Source organism: Phalaenopsis equestris, unplaced genomic scaffold (genome assembly GCF_001263595.1).
Source record: "Phalaenopsis equestris unplaced genomic scaffold, ASM126359v1 Scaffold000295, whole genome shotgun sequence".
Taxonomy (NCBI): Eukaryota; Viridiplantae; Streptophyta; class Magnoliopsida; order Asparagales; family Orchidaceae; genus Phalaenopsis; species Phalaenopsis equestris.
Genome location: NW_018164737.1, coordinates 93,241 through 111,648, shown reverse-complemented (window position 1 = coordinate 111,648; position 18,408 = coordinate 93,241). Strand labels below are relative to the sequence as shown.

General features: G+C 34.7%; 2 protein-coding genes across 2 annotated transcripts; both read left to right on the top strand.

The window, feature by feature from the left end:
• The first annotated feature begins 1,051 nt into the window (after window positions 1-1,051).
• Window positions 1,052-8,617, top strand: LOC110025231. Its single transcript, XM_020725578.1, has 6 exons — window positions 1,052-1,523; window positions 6,916-7,033; window positions 7,119-7,200; window positions 7,645-7,696; window positions 7,807-7,861; window positions 8,093-8,617. Exons 1-6 carry the CDS (start codon window positions 1,197-1,199, stop codon window positions 8,266-8,268), a joined length of 810 nt encoding a protein of 269 aa, XP_020581237.1. The 5' UTR covers window positions 1,052-1,196; the 3' UTR covers window positions 8,269-8,617.
• Window positions 8,618-11,619: 3,002 nt separating this feature from the next.
• LOC110025226 (phosphoenolpyruvate carboxykinase (ATP)-like) lies at window positions 11,620-13,793 on the top strand. Its single transcript, XM_020725563.1, has one exon. The coding sequence runs from the start codon at window positions 11,880-11,882 to the stop codon at window positions 13,791-13,793; it is 1,914 nt and encodes a 637-aa protein (XP_020581222.1). The 5' UTR covers window positions 11,620-11,879.
• Window positions 13,794-18,408: the final 4,615 nt, after the last annotated feature.

The window sequence follows — 18,408 nt, the reverse complement described above, 5'->3', positions numbered from 1 at the left end:
AATGTCTGTTTACATTTAGTTTTATTTGGACAGATTGAAACATTACAACTATAGCCAAATTTATAAATGTTGTTTGAGTTTTAGTCTGTCATAGTGGAATATCAAACTGTAAAGGTTTATAAAAAGGCCATGCAAGTATGCTTTGTTTTGTTTCCATCATTTAGCTCAGCGATGTCTATTTTGCTATTGCACATTAATTAATAGTGCTTTTATTATAGATGATTTTGTTATTTTATTTTTGACAACACGTTAAATGATGTTTTCACAAGGTTAACTTCAGTACCTGTTTTGGGAGGATTTTATAGTGATATCCTTGTGTTGCATTCGATCATATATCCTGAGAATGTTCCGTCAATAGTTTTGATGTTTTGCCAAGTTATCCTAGGACCAATCTGAAGCAAATGTATACCCCATCATATTTCAAGACAAATCTCATATTTAATACTTAACCCAATCATATTTCTTGATATTCCGGCTTGAGTATTATTACAGTTGATCAATTGTTTTAAAAGATAGGGACTCCTATAACTAATATAGTAAAATTAGGTATATAACATGAAATTCTTGTGGTTATGATGGTCATATTTATCATTCAGTTTATTCTATTCTGCATAAGATTTGAGATGTAATAGACGAGGTCATAATCTGTAATGTGAAGGCTGGGAGTTAAAATGGAGTACCTTAATAATTTTTGATATAAGGGGGTATCGATAAATTTTGTATATATGCATTTGAATATAAATTTTTAGGAAACTGCAATTATGCTTGTGATAATATACGGATCTAAATATTGCATTGCAACAAAATGTTCAATATCTAGGTTGATTGAGATGGAAGGGAGAATGTTAAGGTGAAGGCGTAAGAACTGTAAACTACAAAAAGTAATTGAATGAATTATCAATATTAGAGAATGTTGGAGTAACATCTATTTAAGAAAAGGTGATTGAAATCAGCAATTACCTCCATCTGTTAAAGTCTCCACAGAATCAGAAACTATACTTTAGATCCAGCAATGCACATGGAAGACCTTTCCTCCCATGAAAATCAGCAATTGCCTCCGTCAAGCAAGTCATATTCCTATACTGTTTCATCAAGCAACACCCATCCTATGGTTCTTTATCCTTTGGCTTTATTCCTAAATCCACTTCCTTTTGCTCGCCTTCAAATAGGAGAAATCTCTCACATTGTTCTGCATCATGGCAGCCCTTCTGCACCTTGCATTCCCAACTCTCAGATCTCCACCAAAAATGCATTCTTCTTGTTGTTCAGTTTATTTCCGCCCCGATAGGCAAAGATGTCAGTTTATTTTTGCTTTAAGATTGAAAAAGATGAAGGATTTGACTCTAAAGTGCCTCAGAACAACCGAGGGCATGGCTGAGATATTTCCTTCCTCTTCTCTTATAATTTTGGTTCAAGATTTCTATGAACATCTCAACAAGAAGGATATGAAGAAATTGAATGAGCTACTGGATAACAGTTGCATGTTCGAAGACTTGGCGTTTCCCAGCCCATTCAAGGACAAGGTGTGTGGCATTTTTCCTTCTCTTGCGATCTTCTTTTTGGATGCCATCTTCTCAGCATGTTGTTTTGTTTTTGCTCCTGCTGCTGCTGCTGCTAATATTATTATAGATATTACAACTTTTGGGCTCTTCGGTAAGAAATAAATATTACATCAGGACTGGCACGTTTACGTGCGGAGTCCGTGCGGTGTCCAATGAAATTTTGCCACGGAGGTGATCGGCCCGATAACATAAGAGAATCTTCCCATCGAGGTGATCGGCCCGATAACATAAGAGAATATTCCCATCGCGTTATTCAGGTGTTATTGTGTGTTTTTCAAGAATAATTGATGTGTTACTGTATTATTATAACACCGGGAATATTCTCAGAATACAATAACACCTGAATAACATACAATAACAACTGAATAACACGAGGGGAATATTTCCTTGTGTTACCGGGTCGATTACCTCCACGGCGTAATTTCATTGGACTGCACGTAGCTCTACATGCAGAGTCCCGATGTAATATTTTTTCGTCGAAGTAAAACATCAGCTTATTCACTGTCTTTATTGAGATTAGTGTCAAGTTTTCACTAGTGTAATTAAAAAAAAAAAGAAAACGAAAAAAAAAGGTTCGAGGTAGTCCGATGCCATTGAATATAGATTTGAATGCATTTACGTAATTCCTAGAACTTTTATGTATTGACATGCATTCCACAATTTTTATGTATTTACGTAATTCCTAGCTTTTAATATATTAAATATATAACACTCATATTGTAAAAAAAAAAACGAAAAAAAAAGTTTCGAGGTAGTCCGATGCCATTGAAGATGGATTTTAATGTATCTACGTAATTCCTAGATTTTTATGTATTTACATGCATTCCAAAATATTTATGTATTTACGTAATTCCTAGATTTTGATATATTAAATATATAACACTCATATTGCAAGCATCACAAAAAGATTATTATGATGAACTTTTTTTTTAACGTGAAGTAAATCTTTGCATGCATATGTTTTATCATGATTAACGCTCTTATGATATGCAAATATTAAACTGTACGGGCTAGATAAGTAAATACATAAAAAACTGTATAGTATGCATGTATAAATAAAAATAGGTGAAATTGCACCAAGTCTGAATAGCTTTGGGAGTGCAAACTGAGATTTGAATGTGCAAGCAACTCTACATAAACACTAATGTCATTATTTAAGTGGACGACAAAGTACTTGTTTTTCTTAGACCATCTTAAAAATGGCCTCAAATAACATCTTATATTAAGCTTTCTCTAAATTGTGGTTAACTTGAGCTTTGAGTTGCCTAATTAATGACTTTCCGAAGTCCAATGGATTGGTGTTTGCTCATGAAGAAATTCAAATTCAAGCAAAACAAAAATTATTCTTATGAAAATCATTCAAGATAGCAGATTAATTGAGCCACCATGAAATGAATTCTTCTTATACGAGTCATATCATATTCATACAATCACAAGGATTTTATCTCCAAGTTATGTCTTTATATACGTTAATCATGCACGAGATACAACTGATTGATCTTCTCACTAACAAGCCTCCACACTCGGTTCTCAATAATTTCTAAGCTCTACTCATCGAAAAAATATTTCATTTGGTCTTTTGATTCAAAGCTACGTTCGGACTCTAATAAAAACTTATCATGTATCGCAATGTGTAAGCCACGGTCCCACTAAATAAAAAAATAAAAAAAATCACTTTATTTTAATGTGTGACTCGACTCGAACCAACCCATACTTCAAAATTCAATTGCAGTTTTTTTGTGGAGTTATTGAGATTTGTTGTGGTGTTATTTGAATGGTATTGCGGCGGTTGTGATGTTATTGTAGTTTTTTTTTGTGGTGTTATTTGAGTGAGATTGTAGTTTTTTTTGTGAGCTAGTATTATTGCAGTTTTTTGTGGTGTTATTGAGGTTTGTTGTGGTGTTATTTGAGTAGTATTGTGGCGGCTATGGTGTTATTGAGGGTTTTATGTGGAGTTATTGAGTTTATTTGGTTTTATTGTGGTTATTTGGTGTTATTGTGATTGTTTTGTGAAGTTATTGTGATTGTTTTGTGAAGTTATTGAGGTGTTATTTAGGTCAATTGTAGTATTTTTTGAGTGGTATTGCGACAACTGTGATGTTATTGCATTTTTTGTGGAGTTATTGAGGTTATTTGGTGTTATTGCAGATTTTTAAGAGTTATTGAGATATTATCTAGGTTTATTGTGATGTTATTTGAGTGATATTGCGGCGACTGTGGAGTTATTGCGATTTTTTGTGATGTAATTTGAGTGATATTGCAGTTTTTTTGTGGGCTGCTGTTATTGCGATTTTTTTGTTGAGTTATTGAGGTTTATTGTGGTGTTATTTAAGTGGTATTGCGACGACTGTGATGTTATTGCAGTTTTTTTGTGGTGTTATTAAAGTTATTTGGTGTTATTTTGGTTTTTTTTTGTGGAGTTATTAAAATATTATCGAGGTTTATTGTGATATTATTTGAGTGGTATTGCGACGACTGTGTTGTTATTGTGATTTTTTGTGGTGATATTTTAGAGGTATTGCGTTTTTTTTTGTGGGATGGTGCTATTGAGATTTTTTTGTGGAGTTATTGAGGTTTATTGTGGTGTTATTTGAGTGGTATTGCGACGGTTGTGACGTTATTGTAATTTTTTGTGGTGTTATTTGAGTAATATTGCAGTTCTTTTTGTGGGCTGGTGTTATTGTATTTTTTTGTGGTGTTATTGTGGTGTTTTTTGAGTGGTATTGCGGCGGCTCTGGTAGTATTTTTGAATGATGTTATTTCAGTGTTACTGTTGTGTTACTGCGGTATTATTTTGATATTATTGTGGCGTTATTGAGATGCTATTTTAGTTTTATATGAGTGATATTGTGACAGCTTTGTTGTGTTATTCTTAAATAGCATTATTATGGTGTTATTGCTGTATTTTTGGTGTTATTGGGGTGTTATTAGTATTTTTTATGGAGTTATTGACGTGTTATTGAGGTTTATTGTGGTATTATCTGAGTGACATTGCGACAAATGTTGTGTTATTATGTTTTTTTTTGTGGAGTTATTGAGGTTATTTGGTGATGTTAAATTTTTTTTTGTGGCTGTGGTGTTATTGTGGTTTTTTGTGGAGTGATTGAGATTTTTTAGTGTTATTGCATTTATTTGGTGTTTTTGCAATTTTTTTGTGGAGTTATTGAGATTTATTATAGTGTTATTGCGACGACTGTGGTGTTATTGTTGTTTTATTGTGAAGTTATTAAGGTTATTTGGTGTTATGACGGTTATTTAGTGCTATTGCGGTTTTTGTATGAAGTTATTTATGTGTTTTTGAGGTTTATTATAGTGTTTTAGAACTATGTATCCTTACCCAATGACATGAGAAAAAAATGAATATTTATATTTGACGTGAAGGGTTTTGTTTTCGAAGAAATGGGCTGGGTTGGGCCGGGTTATGCATTAAAATATAAAATTTTTCAATTTTTATTCACTGGACCGCAACTTACATGTGGCTAAATTTAATTGCAGTACGGACGCATATCTGTGTCCGATCTCCGGGTGTAATATTTTTTTTCTACTCATCATTCTACTTGCTTTTTTTTGGGCAAATAAGAAAAAGTATCACGTAGACATGATGAACGAACATAAAGTTTAGTTGAAAACCTTAGAATTAATATATTGAATAATCATTGGAAAAAAACATGAATCTCTAATCATGCACCATGTCAATTAATGTCTTGACGCTTAACATCATTTCTTGATCAATCCAAAATAAAAATTGACATAGTTGAATTAGACAAATATCATTTGCTCTAGGGGCGTCATTAGTTCTTTATACATCATTGTGATCATTATCCGACACTCACGATCTAGCCCATCAACTATTCACACCAATATGTATTATAAATCTAAAAGAAGAAATATACCATCACTCATATTTACATGTTATATAATGGGCCATTTGGCTTTTTTCTCTTCCTCTTAGTTTTGATCAAACTCAATAATTTCTCAGCTCATGTGGGGATTGTTGGCTAACTTGTAAATCTTCACATTAATTTCTATAGTCATTCTTTATATCATTTAATCATCATTTAAACATGCTTTTTCAGCTATTTCATTCACAAGAAAAGCTATGAAATCATTTAGAGTAATATCCATGAAATTAATAATACAAAATATGACATATCCACAAGTAGCCTAATTATTATAATCACTATAGTAATGTAAATCATAAACATCTGTGTGTGTAGAGAAAGAGAGAGAGAGAGAGAGAGTAATTCATTGATTTGAATGTATGATTTATCTCTTTGTAATTAATTTAGCACCCAAGAAAAAAATGTAACAAAAAGAAGATTCTTGTTTACTGTTGGATCTATACTTACCTATAAAAAATTACCCTGAATTTCTTGTAAATAGTCCTCATAGCATTCCTTGTTTATCACTCTTCTTAAATTCTTGTAGTCATTGTTTAAAGAAAACTCGAATTTAAATTGCAAACTAGATTCAATTTATATGAACTAGCTATTAAAGATAGATTTAGACACTTCATTTTTAATCCTTAAGATTTTAAATTGTTAACTACCCTCTTCATATCTTCTTCAAAATGTTATTATAATTACAAATTGAATGATACTTATTGTTTGTTTTAAAACTAAAAATCTGAAAAATATGACATTTGCTAAACTATTTAGTTAAGTCAATTGAGTTTTCTCCATGACTTAAATAAAAAACTTTTAATTATAAATCTCTCGACCTAAAAGTACCATAAATATTTGATTTTTCAAAATAAAATAAAAAAAGGAATAAAATAATTCTTTAAAGTCATTTTCGAGTTATTTGCTTCTCACATAAACAATTTTCATAGGCTTGCAAATGGATTGAAGTAACACCCCAAATTTATCTAAAAAAGGAATAAAATAATTCTTTAAAGTCATTTTCTAATTATTTTCTTTCTCACATAATCAATTTTCATTCGCTTGCTAACGGATTGAAATAACACCCCAAATTTATCAAAATGAGATAAAATAGTGGAAAAATTATTACATCCAGACCCCAGACTCAAAATTTGCGTCCAGAGTCCAGTGAGAGTGTGCCACATGGCGAGCGGGGCTCACTTACCCCGTGACAAGTACCCTTTGCGTCCGGTGTCATGACACAATAATCGTTCAAAACAGTGAGAGGTTGAAGTGTAGTTTCCGCCAACAAAATATTTTATAAACATTAGAGCTCACCTTGTAGATGAAGGAAATCTAACATGTGGAGCTAAATTTTAAGAAGTACATCTAGAATCAAAATTTTTTTTTCCTGAAATCCAATTTCAACTTAAGAGATGAAGAAGTGATTCATATTTTTAATCCATAAAGAATTGTTTTAATCCAATATGCAGCCTGCTGTCTACCATTTCCTCGAAGAACTATCAAGAGCCATGGGCCAAAATGTTCGATTCAAAATCGATGATGTGTATGAAGCAGGCAAACAAAATGCTGGGGCAAGGTGGCATCTTGGTAACTAACTATTGTTTTTTCAACATAAAATTTATATACTGCTAAACATAAATAAAATCATGAAAAATTTATACTTTTATTGCAGAATGGAACGATCGTATCATTCCTTTCACTAAAGGTTGCAGCTTTTTTTACTGCTCAGAAAATACAAGGGGCCTTCTCATAAAGTACTATTCGAACAATCCATAATTTGTTAAAACTTACACAATCAAACAATCTTATTACATTACAAACTAATATATTGTTAAAAATATTGGGAAGAATTTACTGTTAGTAAATTTATTTTATCAGATTCAAATAAATTGAAGTACAGTTTGATCATGTCTATTTTTAACATTTTTTAAATTGTTATATCATGCAAGTATAAAGGCTGTGATTCTATGTCATTATAGTTTGAAATAGTAAAAAAAATATTAAAAAAATATGAATTTTAACATTCAATTCTCTTAAGAAAGCAAATGCTTTACAAGATCAAGTTTCTTAACAATATTACAGTTGAAACATGTCTTAACAAGCATTATCATTAACATAACTATATCCTTCAATCAGACAACTAGGTAACTACATGAAAATCCATTTTAATTGTATTTAATATCATTAAAATATTGCAGGAAAGCTTGTGTATTTGTTGAATCACCAGTAAAGCCAGGAGCAATAGTGCTGGTAAAGTTACGCCAAACTTATTATATCATATTCAAAAAATGAGTAATACATAATATCATTCATTAATTTCAATTTTCTGACGAACCATTTTTCTGCCATATCAACTGCAGAATTTGCTCGGCTTTGTGACTTCATTTTTTGATAAGTTTCCAAAGCTGGCTGTCTGTAAGTAACTGTTTGTGGGAATAGAACTTAAACTTAGGCTAAATAGAATTAATAATGTAAGATATTCTTATGTTTCACAAGACATTATATATAAATGCCTCTATTTTTTATCTTATAAAATATGAATGCCTTTATTTTTACTATGTAAAATACAGTAGAGATATTACAATTGAATGAATATGACTCATATTATGAATAGAATTTAGCTCAAGATATAATTTTGGACTGCAGGGTTCCTAGAGAAGCCTCATGTATTGTTTCAGTTCTTGATGAAAGCATACAAAATATTCCTTGAGCCGCTCATGCTTCCAATTCTTATTTACTACACACAACTATGGAGATATGGGACTCGTTTTCTAAGCCTTGTGATCAACTTAATTCAAAATATTTGGAAGGCTTTTTTGTAATGGGGAAGGGTTACTCGGTTACAATAATTTGCTCATTATTCACCACTTCATTCCTTTTTCTTAGCATTGTTATTTTGTTTTGCTTTTCTTTAATTTTGGGACATTTACATACATAGCACATAATTCTTATGTATTTACATATCTCACACTAAACATTCATATTCACACACATAGCACTTTAGTGCTTTAAAAAGTGTTGATAGTGCTAATTATGATGTGATAGTAAAGATTTTGAGCGCACTACGTGTAAATATGAAATTTAGGAGTCAGATATGTAAATACATAAGTTTGGAGTGCTATTTATTATAAGCCCCCTCATTGTTTTTGGTAATAAAAAAACTATTTTGTATGCAGCTTTATAATTAATATATTTTTCTTGGAACTATATGGAAATTGAAGATGGTGTATTTATTTACATACTATGGTTTATTTGTACAAGATAGATATGATTGAATAAATTCTTAAAGCTGTTTAGTGTTACACCTCATCTTTTTAGGCTATATTGCTGGAGATTTGACTGATGGATTTAGAACATATTTTGATGCATGCATGTATGCATGATGAATAAAATAGAATGAAGGCAAAGCTTAAAAATATTTTTATCATGTCATAAATAAATAAATCATGGTTAGAATGGTTTCATCTCAAACTACTCTTTTATCTTTTTATTGGTTATATGAAGTTTATGCTAAACTCCTACTTTTTTGTTTTGGTTGTGTATAAATCCCAAAGGATCAAGTCGCCAAAAAGCTAGTGAAATCGCTAATATATCAAATGCATTAAAATATGTTTATTGCACCTGTCTGAAAACAGTTGTGAGAAATTTATTTTTAGAAAAATGATCATTCTGTCCCTGTTTACTAAAATTTTATGAAACATAACTGTGAGAGTCATATATTTATACTTCAGAAGCAAAAGTTAATTTTAAAATAGAACAAAAGTTCAGATGTATAACTCACTTAACAGTAAGTACCGAAAGTGCTAAAGAAAAAAAAAACTAATAAAATTATAAGTAAATTAATGATGATATTATTTTTAACATGAAGGCAATGTATGTCTTGTCCTAAACTGTCCTCCAATGATACTATCAATTCATTATCACCTTTAGCAGTGGAATCAACCTGACCATCAACACATCAAAAGAAGTCACACTTTTCTGCGAAGCTCGTGGGCATCTATAAACTGTTGATTGTAGCTATGGGCTGGCGTGACCTCAGAAAGGAAGTCTCTAGTTCACAGTGACATAGTAATCTTCGGGACGTCCCTAAAATTCGGGAGCTTATCTTTTTTAAAAACAACAAAATAGAATCCATTAGTCAATTATTTTAAGTTGGAAACTATCTGAAAAAAGACTTAACTAGAAGAAAAATTGTAGTTAATGCATACATTCCATTCCAACAAAAATTGTAGTTAATCAAACAAAAAATTTAGCCACTGTAATAGGTGCTAAACAAAAACCAAAAGCCACTGAAAATCCAACAAACCGTTGCACATCCAAATGAATCCAACCCCATTGTAATAGATACAAATGAATCCAATCATAAGACAACAAAATCCAACAAATCCAACAAGCTGATGTGCATACAAAAACCAAAACATATTTTTCGCGTCTGTGAAGAGGGGAGAAGATAAGCATACCGTGTGTGAAGAGAAGAGAAGGAAGAGGGGAAGAGTAACCAAGCAACAAGAGAATAGGAGGAAGAGGAGGTAGAAGACCATAGAGGAGTGAATCACACCGTCGACAGGAGGGGAGAGGGAAAGAGAGATCGAGACAACAAGGTAAAAAGACACACGCGAAAAGCCGGCCGCAGGTTATAACATGTGGTCTACTTTTTACTGATTTCCACCAACGCCGCTCCCTCGCCGCAGCGCCAAACGAACGAAAACAACAGCCCCAGACCGCGCCGCTCCCCCACTGCTGTGCCAAACGGGCCGTAAGTGAAACCCTTTTCAAATAAAGCGTACCTAATAAAAATATTGTCATAATAAAACCTTTATCAAACTAAAATAAACTTAAAAGAAGCATTTTTAAAATTTAAATAAACCTAACAAAACATTTTCAAATGAAACCAACATAAGAACATATTTAAAATTAGACATGACCAAGCAAATCATCTTTAATCCAAAGCGAACCCTTCATTTTTCAAAACCTCTCATAAGCTCAACGATTATATAAATTCTCATACAAAATTATATAAGTTTGCAACTCTTTGGAAACTTACTAATGAGTTCAAATCATTAACATCAACAACTAAATGGATCTCTGATTTATTCCTCTTAGCACTGTATTGTTTTTCATCTTCAAGCTCTCATTTGTTTAACCTTAAACCCCAAAAAAATTTTTGCTTTTTCAAATATCTCTCGCACCCCGTGACGCCTGCTTTTTAAATTTTTTTTTAGGATGTCTTGCATCTCTGGACATCAAAAATCAGATCGATCACATATCATCCGATTATTGAAGCCGCCCGGACGTAACTTTACATCTCAACTCCGCACGTAATATCTTCTCTTAGTAATTGAAAAATCAATAACGGTCCATATATCCCTATATTAAAAATGTAAGGTGACTGTAGGATAGAGAAAGCAACTGCCCTATCCTTTAATTCCAAAAAGAGATTAGTAATCTAGTTATTGATTTTTTATTTTATTTTTTTAAATGCCAACTATTTTAGGGTTCAAAATCAAGAGGAAATATTGGGAGGGTTACACGCACCTGTAGCTAGCCAATAAGAGAGGCAGGGTAGGGAGAGATAATGTGTCTCTACTCTTCTCTCATCTTATTGGTCAAATATGTTTCCTAAATCAAACCCAAAAAAAAAAAAAAATCAACGAAAATTGCCTCCAACAAATAAGATTTTTATATGTCAACCGCCAGTTTATCTCTCAACATCAAAACTATATTACTTACTCCCTTAACTTTTAAAATTTTTTTAAATATCAACAAAAATATAATTTACCCCAAAAGCCATTAAGAATCACCCTTGCACGTCTCTCACATACTTGCGAGTTGTTGTTTTCATCGCTATCGCCACCGCCACCATCACCGCCACTGCCAACGCCACCGCCACCGCCACCCCCGTATCACACTTGCATGGCCGCTACATCTTACACCGGTCGACAAAGCATATGAAGGGAGCTCGTTAGGAGATTGTGACGATCATGACGAAATTTGCAAGCTCTAAGAATTCATGGCAATCAAGATGACTCCAAGCATTGATGCGAGAAGTCGTGATGAAGCCCGTTAAGGCAACACAATAACAATGTGGTAAATTAAAATAGTAAACTTTAGGGGCTAAATATGCAAATGAGAAATTTTTAGTTTCAAAAATCTCATTTTTATCATCCCCTGCGGCTGATTGCCTGATACGGTTACATGGAACATCTGGAATTGCACCCAACGGATGAGGATAAGGATCTAGCTCGTCACTAACATCCGCACTCAGCTTCCTCCGCCATCCTCCTTCGCAATTCGGTGTAATTCATCTCCAAATTAACACCCCAAAACACCTTCCAACCATTGCCTCCAAACCCCCCCCATCCCATCGCCACCTTTAAATACCAACCAAAACTCTTCCCCCTCCATCCCTCCACATTGATCCCATCCCTATTCCATGGCGACCAACAGCGAAGCCACCACCCTGCTTCCGGCCATCAACACCCCAAACGGCAACCCGATGCCGTCAAAAGACCATCTTTGCCACGACGATAGCACCCCTGTCGTCAAAGCTCAAACCATCGACGAGCTCCACTCACTTCAAAAGAAGAGATCCGTTCCAACCACACCAACCAGCCATCACCCTGACGAATTCCAAAAGCTCCATCTCCAATCCATTAGCGCTTCCCTCGCTTCCCTAACCCGCGAGACAGGACCCAAACTCAAGTCCGTAAAGCAACAAATCGACTACCTCAGCCCCACTGCATCCCTCACCACCAGCGATTGCTCCCTCAAATTCACCCACATACTCCACAATCTCTCCCCGGCCGAGCTCTACGAACATGCCATTAAGCACGAGAAAGGCTCTTTCATAACCTCCAGCGGCGCCATCACCACCCTCTCCGGAGCAAAGACGGGCCGCTCGCCGAAAGACAAGAGAGTGGTGAAGGACGAAACCACCGCCGCCGAGCTCTGGTGGGGCAATGGCTCCCCGAACATCGAAATGGACGAGCATGCTTTCCTCGTCAATCGCGAGAGAGCTCTCGACTATCTTAATTCAATCGAAAACGTCTTCGTCAACGACCAATTCCTCAATTGGGACACCGAAAATCGCATCAAAGTCCGGATCGTCTCCGCCCGCGCTTACCACTCGCTCTTCATGCACAACATGTGCATCCGGCCGACACGAGAACAAATCCTGGATTTCGGCGCTCCGGATTTCACCATCTATAACGCCGGCCAGTTCCCCTGCAACCGCTACACGAACTACATGACTTCCTCCACCAGCGTAAACCTCAATCTTTCCCGGCGAGAAATGGTCATCCTCGGCACACAATACGCCGGCGAGATGAAAAAAGGTCTTTTTAGCCTGATGCACTATCTGATGCCTCAAAGGGGCATCCTTTCCCTTCACTCCGGATGCAACATGGGAAGACATGGCGACGTCGCCCTGTTCTTCGGCTTATCCGGCACCGGCAAAACAACCCTCTCCACCGATCCCGACCGCTTCCTCATCGGAGACGACGAGCATTGCTGGAGTGAATCCGGCATTTCCAACATCGAAGGCGGTTGCTATGCCAAATGCCTCGATCTTTCCCCCCAGAAAGAACCGGATATCTTCAACGCCATTAAATTCGGAACCGTGCTTGAAAACGTGGTTTTCGACGAGCACAGCCGTGAGGTCGATTACGCCGATAAATCCGTCACGGAGAACACCCGCGCTTCCTACCCGATCGACTTCATCCCCAATTCCAGAATCCCCTGCATCGGCCCCCACCCGAAGAACATCATCCTCCTCGCCTGCGACGCGTTCGGCGTCCTCCCTCCGGTCAGCAAACTGAATCTCGCGCAAACCATGTACCATTTCATCAGCGGCTACACCGCTCTGGTTGCCGGGACAGAGGACGGCATCAAGGAGCCGCAAGCCACATTCTCTGCTTGTTTCGGCGCGGCGTTCATTATGCTTCACCCGACCAAGTACGCGGCCATGTTGGCGGACAAGATGCGGAGATACGGCGCTACGGGGTGGCTGGTCAATACGGGGTGGTGCGGCGGTAGGTACGGGGTGGGAAGTCGGATTAAGCTCGCGGACACTCGTCGGATTATCGATGCGATTCACGGGGGAAGGCTTCTGAAGGCGGAGTATGGGAAGACGGAAGTGTTTGGGCTGGAGATACCGGCGGCGGTGGAGGGAGTGCCGCCGGAGATTCTGAATCCAATGAATGCTTGGGAAGATAAGGAGGCTTATAGGGAGACGTTGGTGAAGCTGGCTGGTCTTTTTAAGAAGAACTTCGAGGTGTTTGAGGATTGTTCTATCAACGGAGAGTCGGAGCTGACCCGGGAGATCTTTGCTGCGGGGCCCATTGTTTAAGATTCTATGGATTGACTTTATGTCATATTTAGATGTACCTTTAATAATTTCGCTTAAGCTTTATAAATTGTACGGTAAGTTGTATTCTTTTATATTTAAGCTTTATTTGTCTATGAATCACATTTAAAGGATAGAGCATAAAAAAAATATTAAAAGAGAGAGAGAGAGTAAAAATTAATAATTTCACTGCATTTTTTTTATTCAAAGCCTATTTTGCACGTTATTGATGTTATAATTATAGTACATGGAAGTTACATTATAAAATGTCGGTAATTATGATTCACTGTAGTCGGTTGATTGTAGTAACTATTAAAACTGTCATTATTTTTGTTGAAATCTTTCTCATCGGAGCATCATTTCGCTTGGTCTTATGCTGGCGAGTCATTCATTTGCTTATTCAGTCGAACTTCTCAGTTTGGTTAGCCGGATAATTTGCTCCATGTTGGCTTTTTTTTTTGCTTGCGAGGGTTGATTCTTCGATACATGTTCTATCCTGAGTCGTTAGATCTTGTTTGGCGTATTTTGATCATACATATTTTCTCATGTATTTAGTGAGTTGCAAGCTGGCGTAAGCAAGAGAATTATTAGGTTCTTATTTATTTAATTAATTCCTAGTAATTGTTGTTTCCTTAATTTTTGTGCATTTGATTGCTTATAAATATGTATTAGTTTATTTTCAACTTGGCATACTCCTTTCCCTTATTTCTTGCTCTAGTTGCCGTTCTGAGACATCTTATGATGGACAAATTCTCTTATTATCATATGGAGTAAGCTTCCGCTGTATGGACTTTTTGTTGAGGAAAAAAAAGCAAGAGACACCCTAAGGGTGGTCGTAAGAACAAGCTAGTGGTGAAGAAGAGGAGACTCTTACCCTTGAGTCTAGTAAGATCTTCTGGAGTAGCTCCTGAAGGTACTCTGCGGCCTCACCATTCGATCGTCCCATACACTCGTGCCTCCCACCACAATCTCTAATTTGATGGAAGGCTATGCATTCATGCCACATGTTGGTTCATTGCCATTACACCAGACACACCTTCAAGAGTCGAGGACATCTAGAATAATTGGAGTTATGGGTACATTATATTTTTCAGTGGAAGTATTTTTATGGTTGCTTATTGACTGGTGATTTTGTCAATTGTAGAAAAGACATATGATGAGACCCCTCTCGGTTTGAACGAGGATCCATCGACATCTGTCACAATTGAGAGGTAGATGGAGAAAGGAAGTGGTCAACCCACCATGGAGAGAGATCAGGTTGGCGGACTCAGGGATCTCCATTTTTTACTATGGTACAAAGAGAAGGGGCATATTCAACCCATGTGGATCGGTCGGTTGCCTTAATTTTTGAAATGATTTTTTTAATTTAATTTACATATAATTTTGCTTTTTGAAAATAGTATTTTAATTTTAAAAATGAGACCAAAAAGTTCTCACACATTTAATAGTTTAAATAATCAAACACCACACCACAAGAAATGCACATATCCCGAGAAATAGAAACATTTCTAATTAGCGAGGCTCGATTACATAAATTAAAGAAACTTACAACATCCTTTTGATTTGCGAACTTTTTTATATGTCGACCGATAAATTATCCTATATAATATAAGGATTAGATAGAGTTTATATTACATGGGTTCTAAAGTTTCCTATAGAGGCAATCCTCATAGTTAAATACATTTTAAATGATCAAAATCATTTAAGAAAACTCTCGTTAATGAGAAGAAGTATTTATCTTCAAGCTAAGCTATTTTAACACCAAATTCAAACTTATTTGCTCAATCCACTTTAGCTCAACCTAAGCTGACTCATTTGAGCCAAAACCAAGCTAAATGTCAGCCAAAACCAATCTTAAATCAAGCCTAAACCAAGCCATGTCTAAGCCATCCAAGGCACTTGATTTTCAATCCAAATAAAGTTGTACCACACACAACGAAGTGTCTCATTCCCGTTAGCCATTAACCGAATTGTTTTAACCAACTTAACAACCTCAGAAGGCTAACTTGAACTCACTCAACAATTTCTTTGCTTTCAAAGGAAGCTACCCTAAATTTGATGCACAGTTGGAGATCTTCCATTGGCCGCCAACCATCTTTGAGCTCACACTTGTACAAATTTCATAGTCCTCGAGCTCTGACTCTGTCATGTCAGTAAAGCACCAATAATTGATGCATGAACTCATTCTAAGCTTCATAGAGCCCAACCAGAGCATGTAAGTAGGCCTTAGGTTCACCCTTTGGATGTTGTTGAAACCATGTTGATGCTTGTTGAAACTTTGCCCAATTCACTTATAATCATTTTCTTGAGCCTTTAGTCACTTCCCTTATTAATGCGAAGCCTTCTCATCTGAAATTTCCCACCAACCTCTATAGCCCAAACCATGGCAACTTGGATTTCACTCACCCAACCCCCATTTCCTACATCCAAACTTTACAAGACCTTCCATAAGTTGTAAAATCCAATCAACAACTCAATGCCAATTATTCTAAGCCCTCTATCCCTCTACTAGACCATACTCAAATCATTCTCAATTGAGTTCTTAGAGGAAGCACGAGAAAACTCAAGTTGATGTTAGAGGAATACTCGAAGAGGTCAAGCGATCGATCAACATTGTTGAAAATGAAGTAACAGTTTGTGTGTTAAGATAATTCTTCAAAAACTGTGTTGATGTGTGCTTTTAAATAAATAAAAAATTAATTAATTAATTAATTTAAGGAAAATAGCCAGAGCATTAATAATTCATATAAAATAAAATTAAAATAATTAAAATAAAATAAAATTGTTATGAAATAAAAAAAAAAAATCAATAATTTTGAATCAAAATTAAAAGAAAATGTCAATTATAATTTCAATAATTTAAATAAAGTGGATAAACACCTAATAAATTATAAAATAATAAAATAATAATAAAAATAAATAAAATATTTCACAATAATTTAATCTTGACACAGATGACATTCCATAAGAATAAAAACAAACAAATTAATATTGAATTATAATTTCCAATAAAAAATTATGATTAATTAAAAAAAATAAATATAATAAATAAATAAAAATGATATATATTGAAAATTTTAAGAAAATTTTAAAAACAGTGTTCATTCAATAAAACAGTGATTTCACTCATTTGAATCCAATAAAACCTTCTTAGATCTGTTAGGATATATTTATAAATTTAATATTTATACTTTTACCTTTTATTTCTACAATTTAATCAAAATAAAAGAATCACATGTTCAAATTATGTTGTTATGGTCAAATATACATTGAAATGAATTAGGCAAGATGGATTTCATCTTGAAAAGCAACTTCATGCAACAAGGTATATTTGTAAATATTGAACATGTTAGAAATTACCTTTTTGTAATTATTTGGAAACACCATATCTTGCCAATTGATGTACTCACTGATTGGAATATTTCATAAGAATTTGTTAAAATCAGCAAGTGAAATTGATGAAGATTTAAAGGAAATTGTGTAAATTTAGAACCCTAACTATTGATTTAAACAATTAGAATTTAGAAAATGGGCTAAATTTTATTGAAAATCAATAATTAATTAACATTAATTTTTAGTAAAATTCATGGGTAGAAAAGTAAAGAAAAGGTGTATTTGTAAGTTCCCTCCTTTCCTGACTTTTAATTTCTGAAAATGATTTCAAACATTTTTTTAATCAACAAAACAATAAGACATTGGTAAGATTCTATTGCTTTTAAGTAGGGACATCAAAACGGCTCGTTATTCAGGAATAACTCGTGTTCGGCTCATTAGGAAGCTCATGTTTGGCTCTTTTGCTAAGTTCGCGAGCTGAACACGAACACAGATTTGCTCATTTGTGTTCGGCTCGTTTTGGCTCGAAATACTACTCAATAAATATATATAAATATATATATACATTGATGAGTAGTATTTTTAAAAAAATTAATTGACTACAAGGCTACAAGATTTATAATCAACTAGAAGTATTAATTAAGAAAATAGAATGAAAATTATTAAATTAGAATAAAATGATGTTTTAATTAATTTTTTTTTTAAAAAAAATCTTACCACAACCCTTAACATCTTATGGCTTAGGGTTATCAAAATGACTTTTTGTTCACGAACAACTCATGTTCGGCTCGCTAAGCAAAAGAACCAAACACGAACACACTTTTTGAGCTCGAAATATAAATGAGCCGAACTCAAGCCGAGCCTCGATTCGCTCGTGCGGCACATTTACACCCCTAGCTTTAAGTAATAAATAGTATATTTGCAGTTTTCCAAAATTACAAATACACCCTCATTAATTTTAATCCATCAAAATGAACCTTTTCGACTTAAAAACTTGTAAAATCATTAATAAAAGAGTTTTTGGTTCTTCGTAAATTTAGAGTCACCAACCTCTTCAATCGTCATCTCAGGACTCCCATTTTCAAAGAGCCCTCTTACTCGAACCGTCGAAACGATTCCGAGAATGAGAGGGATCGGAAAATGGGGAATAAGACAAAAACTAGACGAACAAAATTTAAAAAGAATCATGAAAAACTTACGTAAGATAAATCTCCCGTGATAGGTCAAACAAAGCACTTCTAGTGCTGTCCAAAATCTTACCTTATGACATTTGCCCCATCGGCAC

Bases quoted from the DNA above. Each gene is read 5' to 3' on its own strand.
- LOC110025226 (XM_020725563.1), top strand. From the start codon at position 11,880: ATGGCGACCAACAGCGAAGCCACCACCCTGCTTCCGGCCATCAACACC.
- LOC110025231 (XM_020725578.1), top strand. From the start codon at position 1,197: ATGGCAGCCCTTCTGCACCTTGCATTCCCAACTCTCAGATCTCCACCA. The intron at 7,034-7,118 runs GTAACTAACTAT...CTTTTATTGCAG, and splicing joins TGGGGCAAGGTGGCATCTTG to AATGGAACGATCGTATCATT. The intron at 7,697-7,806 runs GTAAAGTTACGC...TATCAACTGCAG, and splicing joins AGCCAGGAGCAATAGTGCTG to AATTTGCTCGGCTTTGTGAC.